The sequence below is a fragment of the Oncorhynchus clarkii genome, chromosome 5 (assembly GCF_045791955.1).
Source record: "Oncorhynchus clarkii lewisi isolate Uvic-CL-2024 chromosome 5, UVic_Ocla_1.0, whole genome shotgun sequence".
Classification (NCBI taxonomy): Eukaryota; Metazoa; Chordata; class Actinopteri; order Salmoniformes; family Salmonidae; genus Oncorhynchus; species Oncorhynchus clarkii.
The window spans coordinates 86,763,480-86,775,601 of NC_092151.1; the positions used below are offsets into that span (position 1 = coordinate 86,763,480).

The window sequence follows — 12,122 nt, forward strand, 5'->3', positions numbered from 1 at the left end:
AGACCTGAATCCAATCGAGAATCTGTGGAAAGAACTGAAAACTGCTGTTCACAAATGCTCTCCATCCAACCTCACTGAGCTCGAGCTGTTTTGCAAGGAGGAATGGGAAAAAATGTCAGTCTCTCGATGTGCAAAACTGATAGAGACATACCCCAAGCGACTTACAGCTGTAATCGCAGAAAAATGTGGCGCTACAAAGTATTAACTTAAGGGGGCTGAATAATTTTGCACGCCCAATTTTTCAGTTTTTGATTTGTTAAAAAAGTTTGAAATATCCAATAAATGTCGTTCCACTTCATGATTGTGTCCCACTTGTTGTTGATTCTTCACAAAAAAATACAGTTTTATATCTTTATGTTTGAAGCCTGAAATGTGGCAAAAGGTCGCAAAGTTCAAGGGGGCTGAATACTTTCGCAATGCACTGTATATAAAATGGGCCATTCAGGCTTTAGGTGACTATGACTTCAGGCTGACAGTATATTAAAATGGGTCATTCAGGCTTTAGGTGACTATGACTTCAGGCTGACAGTATAAAAATGGGTCATTCAGGCTTTAGGTGACTATGACTTCAGGCTGACAGTATATAAATGGGCCATTCAGGCTTTAGGTGGCTATGACTTCAGGCTGACAGTATATAAATGGGCCATTCAGTCTTTAGGTTGCATCGATCTCATAGCCATTAGCTACAGTACAGGAGAAGATAGGTTCAGGTGTTTCACAAATAAGCATATTTACTGAAACTGAATAACTAATGTAATTCAAATATATAAAACAGATTCAAACTCCTCTTTAGCAAGACAGAGATACAGGAAAAGGATAAATAAAAGTGGTTGTTTTTTACTGGAAGCTGACTAGCCTATTACTGAGGAGTTCATCTAACAGAGGTTTCTGTAGCTAGCTGCTGTAATTATGCTAGAAGGTAAACCAGGAGAAGAGAAGGGGAGCGGGGTCAAACTAGGAGAGAGGGGGAGCGGGGTCAAACCAGGAGAGAAGGGGAGCGGGGTCAAACCAGGAGAAAGGGGGAGCGGGGTCAAACCAGGAGAGAGGGGGAGCGGGGTCAAACCAGGAGAGAGGGGGAGCGGGGTCAAACCAGGAGAGAAGGGGAGCGGGGTCAAACCAGGAGAGAGGGGGAGCGGGGTCAGACCAGAAGAGAGGGGGAGCGGGGTCAAACCGGGAGAGAAGGGGAGCGGGGTCAAACCAGGAGAGAAGGGGAACGGGGTCAAACCAGGAGAAAGGGGGAGCGGGGTCAAACCAGGAGAGAAGGGGAGTGGTGTCAAACCAGAAGAGAAAGGGGGAGCGGGGTCAAACCAGGAGAGAAGGGGAGCAGGGTCAAACCAGGAGAGAAGGGGAGCGGGGTCAAACCAGGAGAGAAAGGGAGCGGGGTCAAACCAGGAGAGAAGGGGAGCAGGGTCAAACCAGGAGAGAAGGGGAGCGGGGTCAAACCAGGAGAGAAGGGGAGCGGGGTCAGACCGGGAGAGAAGGGGAGCGGGGTCAAACCGGGAGAGAAGGGGAGCGGGGTCAAACCGGGAGAGAAGGGGAGCGGGGTCAAACCAGGAGAGAAGGGGAACGGGGTCAAACCAGGAGAGAAGGGGAGCGGGGTCAAACCAGGAGAAAAGGGGAACGGGGTCAAACCAGGAGAGAGGGGGAGCGGGATCAAACCAGGAGAGAAGCGGAGCGGGGTCAAACCAGGAGAGAAAGGGAGCGGGGTCAAACCAGGAGAGAAGGGGAGCGGGGTCAAACCAGGAGAGAAGGGGAGCGGGGTCAAACCAGGAGAGAAGGGGAGCGGGATCAAACCAGGAGAGAGGGGGAGCGGGGTCAAACCAGGAGAGAGGGGGAGCGGGGTCAAACCAGGAGAGAGGGGGATCGGGGTCAAACCAGGAGAGAGGGGGAGCGGGATCAAACCAGGAGAGAAGCGGAGCGGGGTCAAACCAGGAGAGAAAGGGAGCGGGGTCAAACCAGGAGAGAAAGGGAGCGGGGTCAAATCAGGAGAGAAGGGAAGCGGATGGGGTCTGATATCAAGCAGAGGAAAACTTTAATAAACTGGCTAATGAGAAATATAATAAACTATGATTATTTTTCTCGTCTAAGATTGCTCTGCGGGTCATATTTCCAGTTTAGAAATCGCTTCTACAATTTCCTGTGGGCTGCATTATGCAATAGCTGTGGATACATTCAAAAAATATATATATTTTTTGCAAGCCTCTTATTATGTCATTCACACAAGCCACAATGAACCGGTTTTACTAATCTGATAAACAGCTTCTCAGTGAGAGGTGACAAGCCAACTCCTCATGTTATCACTGTCACAGACGAAGTCATTACCAATCACACACACCATTAGTTGGTATTTGCGTCGGACGGTCGTTGGCTACTTAACATTTTAATTCCTTGTTTTGACAAAAACCTAAAACTTTCCCTGGCCTCTCATTCACCCTGTAATGTTATTGTGAACCAGCTTGCTATAGACCAAGCTGTGGGTGTGTAGAACAACATGCAGTAATAGATTGTATACTGTGCAAACACAACCCAAAGCTGAGAACTCAGATTTGATAATACTGCCATCTACTGGTACATTGAACACCGAAGACAGTATTTTATGGAGGTACAGTAATGTACCAGCACTTCCATACACATCCAGTAGGTGTCGCCCTAGTGCTGCGATAGCTTGTAACAACCATACAGTCTATGGGATGCAACACACACAACTGTAGGGGTAGACACAGTGTGTGGCTCTCAGTGTGGTGAATGGGCAGACAGACCATGGGTGTCAGTGAGGGCAGAGCAACCAGCTCCTGACTGGTGGATACAGACAGCCTGACTCATCAGTCTGCCTGCCTGCCTGCCTGCATAGAAGAGCAATCGTGGACAGCACTGTGTACTGCCTGGCTAGATGGATGGAGCTGTCCACCATAGATGGAGCAATCAAATGAACAGGTTATAAAATACTGATGATTAATACAAAGCTTCATCCTTATTGATTTATAGGGACGGTGGGATAAACAAGGAATAATTTAGTCAGTAAGTCATCACTGTGTGTCTCTAGGAATGAATATAGTTTGTGTATGTGTTGTGTCTGTTGCGTGTGTGTGTGTGTCTGACGCGTGTTTGTCTGCTGCGTGTGTCTGTTGTGTGTGTGTCTGATGTGTGTTTGTCTGCTGCGTGTGTCTGTTGTGTGTGTGTCTGTTGGGTGTGTGTCTGATGTGTGTTTGTCTGCTGCGTGTGTGTCTGTTGTGCGTGTCTGTTGTGTGTGTGTCTGATGTGTGTTTGTCTGCTGCGTGTGTCTGTTGTGTGTGTGTCTGCTGCGTGTGTCTGTTGTGTGTGTTGTGTGTGTGTCTGATGTGTGTGTGTATGTGTCTGTTGTGTGTGTTGTGTGTGTGTCTGATGTGTGTGTGTATGTGTCTGTTGTGTGTGTGTCTGATGTGTGTTTGTCTGATGCGTGTGTGTCAGTTGTGTGTCTGTTGTGTGTGTGTTGTGTGTGTCTGCTGCATGTGTCTGTTGTGTGTGTTGTGTGTGTGTCTGATGTGTGTGTGTGTCTGCTGCGTGTGTCTGTTGTGTGTGTCTGTTGTGTGTGTGTCTGATGTGTGTGTGTCTGATGCGTGTGTCTGTTGTGTGTGTGTGTGCAGTAGCAGTACACACCAGTCCTGCAGTGAGTGACGGTGCAGACTGGCCCAGGGACTGGTTCCTCATGCGGAGCAGGTTGTTGGGGGGTTCTCCAGGAGGCTGCCAGGCTAGCTGACTCACCCCACCCTGCAAACTGCTGGACAGGGGCAGGAGCTGCTTACCTAGGGGGGAGGAAGAACAAGACAACCAGGCTCAAATACTGAACAACAGCATTTGTTGTGTGTGTGTGTGTGTGTGTGTGTGTGTGTGTGTGTGTGTGTGTGTGTGTGTGTGTCTCTGTCTCTCTCTCTTACCGGTCATAGCCATGCTGCTACGGCGAGTACGGCCGTCATCCTGGCTGAGCTGTCGGTGTAGTTTGGTCTTATTGGCGGCGGGGGACAGGTCAGGGTTACTCAACTTCCTGAACAACAAGGGAGGGGGCGCAGCAAACTCCTTCTACAGAGAGAGCGAGAGATGGAAGGGAAGAGAGGGAGGATGGAGAGAAGAGCAGAGAGAGGGAGAGAAGAGCAGAGAGAGGGAGAGATGAGCAGAGAGAGGGAGAGACGAGCAGAGAGAGGGAGAGACGAGCAGAGAGAGGGAGAGACGAGCAGAGAGAGGTAGGAGGAGAGGGAGAGCGGGACAGGGAGGGAAAGGAGAGAGAGTAGGAGAGAGAGGGATTGGGAGGAAAAGGAGAGAGTAGGAGAGAGAGGGATTGGGAGGAAAAGGAGAGAGAGCAGGAGAGAGAGGGATTGGGAGGGAAAGGAGAGAGAGTAGGAGAGACGGGGAGGGAAAGGAGAGGAAGAAGAGAACAAAAGACAGGCCTATTAAAACAATTAGCTCCAATCCCAACAAGTAAAGTAAGCTGTCCCAGTCCACGTGAGTATCCATCTCTGAAGCTATTCAACAGTGAAGTAACACCACAGCAAAGCCAACCAAACCCCAGTCAGTCAGTAAACGGCCCCTGGCCAACCAAACCCCAGTCAGTCAGTAAACGGCCCCTGGCCAACCAAACCCCAGTCAGTCAGTAAACGGCCCCTGGCCAACCAAACCCGTCAGTCAGTAAATGGCCCCTGGAGGCCCCTGGACACAGCAAGGCCATAGAGTGCAGAAAAAACACAGACACTGGAGCCACTGCTAACAGCGCCTCTACACACACACATCCCATAAAACACTGATCAAACAGGGGTTTAAAGCACAAACACAGGACATCTGATTTTAAAATCAGTTGTAAAGGGGTGGACAGTTCCTGAAATGAGATATTGATTTTGTCTGTTGAGACCAAATCCAACAGAGATCACCAGAGAGAGGCACATGGAGGATGTGATATACAGCCAAGTTAGATGAGTCAGGCCTATTTGTTTTGCTTCGATGGCCTCGGAAACATCCGTCACCGTGGAAACCTGGCTTGGCTGAGGTCACTTCCTCTCCCCAGCCAACAGACCAACCCCTGGCGTCGTAAGGAGGAGTGTTCCAGAAACATCTGGAGTGTCAGACCACCACCCCTCAGGGTGGGCTATATGCTATCTTCAAAAAGCAGGAAAGTTGGCGCAGATCTATCATTCAGGCCAGGTGCTTGCCATCATGACGAGACAAATAGCTAATGTTAGCGAGCTAGTGAAATTACAACGTGTGACTAAAACCAGTGCGGCAAGCAGTTGGCTGCATAAACGTTTTCAGTCATCAGGGCATGCCATTTGCAGTTGAAATGCATAGCCAATACATGTTTTATTGAATAACAGCAAACATTGTCGTAATGAACAGCTAGCTTGTACTTGTCATAATATACTCTCATTGCGAGATTGCCATAAAGCAGGGCTGTACAACTCCGTTCCTGGAGAGCTGCCGTCCTGTAGGTTTTCACTCCAATCCTAACCTAACATACCTGATTCTAATAATTAGCTGGTTGACAAGATGAATCAGGACAACTACAACAACGGTTTAAGTGAAAACCTCCAGGAACATGGTTGGAGAGCCATGCCATAAAGTTACTTGATCTTTGGCTGTTGTAAACACTAGTAAATCAACTCAAGATAAATGCTGATGCTGACGCCTAGTGGTGGCATTACATACTGCATGTTGCTGCATTTCAATGCTTATTTGTGAACAGTGCAGTTTCAGATAGAGTTGAATTCATTCAACCAGCCACCCGTTGCGGTTTAGCACAAATACTTTTGCATACTTCTCATCCACTGCCATAGATAGACACATCTTTAAGTTGAACCTAAGAAGGTATTTTGTATTTACTGTTGTATTTATAAAGGACATTAGAGGTCGACCGATTAATCGGAATGGCTGATTAATTAGGACATTAGAGGCCAATTAAGTTAGGGCCGATTTCAAGTTTTCATAACAATCGGAAAATCGGGGGTTTTGGACACCGATTTGGCCGATTTTTAAATTATTTTTTTTACACCTTTATTTAATCTTTATTTAACTAGGTAAGTCAGTTAAGAACACATTCTTATTTTCAATGACGGCCTAGGAACGGTGGGTTAACTGCCTCGTTCAGGGGCAGAACGACAATTTTTTACCTTGTCAGCTCAGGGGATTTCATCTTGCAACCTTACAGTTAACTAGTCCAACGCTCTAACCACCTGATTACATTGCACTCCACGGGGAGACTGCCTGTTACGCGAATGCAGTAAGCCAAGGTAAGTTGCTAGCTAGCATTAAACTTATCTTATAAAAAACAATCAATCAATCAATCATAATCACTAGTTAACTACACATGGTTGATGATAATACTAGTTTATCTAGCATGTCCTGCGTTGCATATAATCGATGCGGTGCGTATCGTTCTCCAATGTGTAACTAGCCATAAACATAAATGCCTTTCTTAAAATCAATACACAGAAGTATATTTTTTAAACCTGCATATTTAGCTAAAATAAATCCAGGTTAGCAGGCAATATCAACCAGGTGAAATTGTGTCACTTCTCTTGCATTCATTGCACACAGAGTCAGGGTATACAGTTTGGGCCGCCTAATTTGCCAGAATTTTACGTAATTATGACATAACATTGAAGGTTGTGCAATGTAACAGCAATATTTAAACTTAGGGATGCCACCTGTTAGATAAAATACGGAACGGTTCCGTATTTCACTGAAAGAATAAAAGTCTTGTTTTCGAGATGATAGTTTCCGGATTCGGCCATATTAATGACCTAAGGCTCGTACTAGTGTGTGTTATTATGTTATAACTAAGTCTATGATTTGAGCAGCAGGCTCGTAAGCATTCATTCAAACGCACTTTCATACATTTGCCAGCAGCTGTTTATGACTTCAAGCCTATCAACTCCCGAGATTAGGCTGGTGTAACCGATGTGAAATGGCTAGCTAGTTAGCGGGGTGAGTGCTAATAGCGTTTCAAACATCACTCGCTTTGAGACTTGGAGTAGTTGTTCCTCTTGCTCTGCGGCTTTTGTGGAGCGATGGGTAACGCTGCTTCGAGGGTGGCTGGTGTCGTTGTGTTCCTGGTTCGAGCCCAGGAGCGAGGAAATAGGCAATACTAAAGTGCCTATAAGAACATCCAATAGTCAAAGGTTAAGGAAATACAAATGGTATAGAGAGAAATAGTCCTATAATAACTACAACCTAAAACTTCTTACCTGGGAATATTGAAGACTCATGTTAAAGGAACCACCAGCTTTCATATGTTCTCATGTTCTGAGCAAGGAACTTAAACGTTAGCTTTCTTACATAGCACATATTGCACTTTTACTTTCTTCTCCAACACTTTGTTTTTGCATTATTTAAACCAAATTGAACATGTTTCATTATTTATTGGAGGCTAAATTGATTTTATTGATGTATTATATTAAGTTCAAATAAGTGTTGCAATTGTCATTATTACAAATGTTAAAAAATGAAAATCGTCCGATTGATCGGCATCTGCTTTTTTTGGTCCTCCAATAATCGGTATCGGTGTTAAAAAATCATAAATCGGTCGACCTATAAAGGACATAGTTGCTTTTTGGTGGATATCCTGTAAACCACAAATGAAATGCTATTAAATAATGTAATATTTAGTTATAATTTGTCATAAATTAGAGCAGTGGTCACCAACCAGTCGATCACCAAATATTTCTGTAAAAAAAGAAATGTAAAAAACTACGATAAAGCCTTGTGTTGCTATTTTTTTTTTATGAATTTCGCACTGTTGACAGTGGGTGGACTTGATTCAGCAGCCCTGGCGTCGGGAAGGCAAAGTGTTCCCATTTTGAACCATTTCATGTTTCTGAAGGCAGCCTCCTTGCTGCTGCCTCCCCCTCAGACTGACCATCAGAAGCAAATCAGTCCAGTAAAATATATATATATATATATATATATATATATATATATATATATATATTATGTTCACTCAGCTGTGCCTCACAAGTAATAAAACAAATGATATATTACCAGTATGATCATTTACCTACATTTTTTTTATTATGATTTCAAAATGGTCTGAGAAGAACAAAATTGGCAGTGCAATTTAAAAATATGCTACAGAACTATTTTTAATTGGTGCATTTTAATTGGTGAATGTTGCATAGGCTTGCGTTTTTTAAGCGGGGGATCTGGGCTCGGAAAGGGATCTGGGCTCGGAAAGGGATCTGGACTCGGAAAGGGATCTGGACTCGGAAAGGGATCTGGACTCGGAAAGGGATCTGGACTCGGAAAGGGATCTGGACTCGGAAAGGGATCTGGACTCAGAAAGGGATCTGGACTCAGAAAGGGATCTGGACTCAGAAAGGGATCTGGACTCAGAAAAGGTTGGTGGCCACTGATTTAGAGTATCTGTTTATTCTACTTTTTTTTTTTTTTTTTTTAAACAAGAGTTTTGCCTCCCATAAAATCAGTATCAGACCCAAAAAATCCCATATTGGTCGGGCTCTAATCCTAACAATCACAGAGCAACCCAGAGGAATACAACTGCAACAACACACACTGACACCTGCCATTCAATAGTTCAATCTGTGTCTATGACTCCAACAACAAGCTATTGTATGGCCTTCGTAATTCACAACAAACAAAGGCACATTATGAAACATCACCAGTCTGACTAACATTTCCTCGTGCATGATGGGGCAGAATCAGAGCAGGTCTCCCTGTTCAGTAATACTGCAATCCTCCCTAGGGCAGCATTTCCATCCAGCCATGGAGCCCCAGCCCTGGTCAGGTCTGGTCAGGTCCCGACAGAGAGACGAGCACCAGGCATGACCAGAGAAAGGGGGGTAGGGGCAGGGACTGTGGCTGAAGAGAGTAAGGGTTGGGGATGATAATCAGCTTGGGCTGTGGTGAGAGACAGACAAGCAGGCAGGCACAGGAAGTGGGGAGGAGATCTTCATGTACAGCATGTTCAGTGCCTCCACCACTGCATTTCACTCCTTCACACTTAGGTGGTATAGTCAGGCTTCAGATGTTGAGGAAAAATAAAAGCTGTGAAATGAACACATACAGGTAACTGCCAATATAAAGGAAACACCAACATAAAGTGTTTTAATAGGGCGTTGGGCCACAACGAGCCGCCAGAACAGCTTCAATGCGCCTTGGCATAGATTCTACAAGTGTCTGGAACTCTATTGGAGGGATGCGACACCATTCTTCCACAATAAATTCTATCATTTGGTGTTTTGTTGATCGTTGTGGAAAAAGTTGTCTCTGGCGCCACTCCAGAATCTCCCATAAGTGTTCAATTGGGTTGCGTGACACACACACACACACACACACACACACACACACACACACACACACACACACACACACACACACACACACACACACACACACACACACACACACACACACACCACACACACACACACACACACACACCCCCTTTACTAATTTGAGACTCTCCTCTGTCAAAGTTCTAGGATCTCTTCTTCTAGCCATGGTAGCCAATATAATGGGCAACTGGCCATTTTTATACAGGACCCTAAGCATGATGGGATGCTAATTGCTAAATTAACTCAGAAACCACACCTATGTGGAAGCACCTGCTTTCACTATACTTTGTAAACCTCATTTACTCAAGTGTTTCACTAAAAGTCACTAAAAGTGGCAGTAATAAAGCCTCTCTTGAAAAAGCCAAACCTTGACCCAGAAAATATAAAAAACTAAAATCGGCCTATATCGAATCTTCCATTCCTCTCAACATTTTTTAGAAAAGGCTGTTGTGCAGCAACTCACTGCCTTCCTGAAGACAAACAATGTATACGAAATGCTTCAGTCTGGTTTTAGACCAAATCATAGCACTGAGACTGCACTTGTGAAGGTGGTAAATGACCTTTTAATGGCATCAGACCGAGGCTCTGCATCTGTCCTCGTGCTCCTAGACCTTAGTGCTGCTTTTGATACCATCGATCACCACATTCTTTTGGAGAGATTGGAAACCCAAATTGGTCTACACGGACAAGTTCTGGCCTGGTTTAGATCTTATCTGTCGGAAAGATATCAGTTTGTCTCTGTGAATGGTTTGTCCTCTGACAAATCAACTGTAAATTTCGGTGTTCCTCAAGGTTCCGTTTTAGGACCACTATTGTTTTCACTATATATTTTACCTCTTGGGGATGTCATTCGAAAACATAATGTTAACTTTCACTGCTATGCGGATGACACACAGCTGTACATTTCAATGAAACATGGTGAAGCCCCAAAATTGCCCTCGCTAGAAGCATGTGTTTCAGACATAAGGAAGTGGATGGCTGCAAACTTTCTACTTTTAAACTCGGACAAACAGAGATGCTTGTTTTAGGTCCCAAGAAACAAAGAGATCTTCTTTTGAATCTGACAATTAATCTTAATGGTTGTGGTTGAGTTTTTCCTAGCCACCGTGCTTCTACACCTGCATTGCTTGCTGTTTGGGGTTTTAGGCTGGGTTTCTGTACAGCACTTTGAGATATCAGCTGATGTACGAAGGGCTACATAAATACATTTGATTTGATTTCCTTAATTTTGGCAGTTACCTTTACAATCAGCTTTTAAGGGCATTAGATATTTAACAGGGGATTTCAGTGTGTAAACCAGCGTAGTTGGATATGTCCTTTAGCCGCAGGTTCTGTAGAGGAGGGTACTGGAGCCGACAGCAGCTAGTGTTAACAGGCACACGCTCTCCCGCCCTCTCTTTATTTCTCCCTCTCTTTCTCTCTCGCTTTCTCTCTCCCCAGTGAAAGCTCCTTACGCTTGGCTCACGTTACTCCTTTGTGGCGTTGCATGACTCCTCATCTCCTTCTCTCTCCTTTTCTCTGGTCCAGATGTTTTCCGTAGTGAGTGGTCTCATCACTGGTTCCTGGCAGAGTGTCTCCTTCCTGCCCCCTCAACCAAGGTTTCTCCACTGAGGTTTCCTCTGGGTCGCTCCAACCGTCATACTGACTTACCCTGGCTGACACGCCGCTGCCTCAATGGGTCATACGCAACAGCCTGAGACTGAGCAGCCGGACTACTAGGCAGGCAGCCGGACTACTAGGCAGGCAGCCGGACTACTAGGCAGGCAGCCGGACTACTAGGCAGACAGCCGGACTACTAGGCAGACAGCCGGACTACTAGGCAGACAGCCGGACTACCTAGGCAGACAGCCGGACTACCTAGGCAGACAGCCGGACTACTAGGCAGACAGCCGGACTACTAAGCAGACAGCCGGACTACTAGGCAGACAGCCAGACTACTAGGCAGACAGCCAGACTACTAGACAGACAGCCAGACTACTGGACAGACAGCCAGACTACTAGACAGACAGCCAGACTACTAGACAGGCAGCGAGACTACTAGGCAGCGAGACTACTAGGCAGCGAGACTACTAGGCAGCGAGACTACTAGGCAGCGAGACTACTAGGCAGCGAGAGACTACTAGGCAGCGAGACTACTAGGCAGCGAGACTACTAGGCAGCGAGACTACTAGGCAGCGAGACTACTAGGCAGCGAGACTACGACGTGAGCCTGGAGTGTGATCAGGAAGATGAAGTGTTCTCACTCAGGTTCATCAAGGCAAGTGTAGGCAAGTATGGACTCACAGATGCATTGGACAATGGCTGATCACAAGCGCTACAGCACTAGGTTAGTGTTGTGTGTCCCTTTATGTTGCATGGAACTCTGGATGATATAACGTGGCCAGTGTGTGTGGTATGATATATTCATTACCCAAGTCACAGTGAGTCCAAACCTAACCAAGGCAGGAGAGACAACAAAACTGTCTGTAACAAACAAGGACAGAGAAAACAAACTGACTAGAACAGCCAAACCCCAGAGAGACGAGAGAGGGAGACGAGAGAGAGAGACAGAGAGAGAGACAGAGAAAGACAGAGAGAGAGACAGAGAAAGACAGCAAGAGGGCGGAAGGTAGCCTAGTGGTTAGTGGTTGGGCCAGTAACTGAAAGGTTGCTAGATCGAATCCCTGAGCTGTCGTTCTGCCCCTGAACAAGGAAGTTAACCCACTGTTCCCCAGTAGGCTGTCATTGTAAATAAGATTTTGTTATTAACTGACTTACCTAGTTAAATGAAAGGTAACGAAAAATAAAGAAATACATTTTTTTATTTCT

General features: G+C 45.7%; 1 protein-coding gene across 7 annotated transcripts in view; it reads right to left on the reverse strand.

Annotated features, from left to right (window-relative positions):
- Positions 1–12,122, reverse strand: part of LOC139409498 (microtubule-associated serine/threonine-protein kinase 2-like) — a 284,013-nt gene that overhangs the window by 212,774 nt on the left and 59,117 nt on the right. For all 7 annotated transcript variants that reach the window (XM_071154739.1, XM_071154747.1, XM_071154738.1 and 4 more), the window contains exons 2-3: positions 3,915–4,056; positions 3,637–3,782 (exon numbers count right to left, since the gene is read on the reverse strand). In XM_071154739.1, the coding sequence (XP_071010840.1) occupies positions 3,637–3,782; positions 3,915–4,056 (288 nt within the window). The remainder of the gene's footprint in view (positions 1–3,636; positions 3,783–3,914; positions 4,057–12,122) is intronic.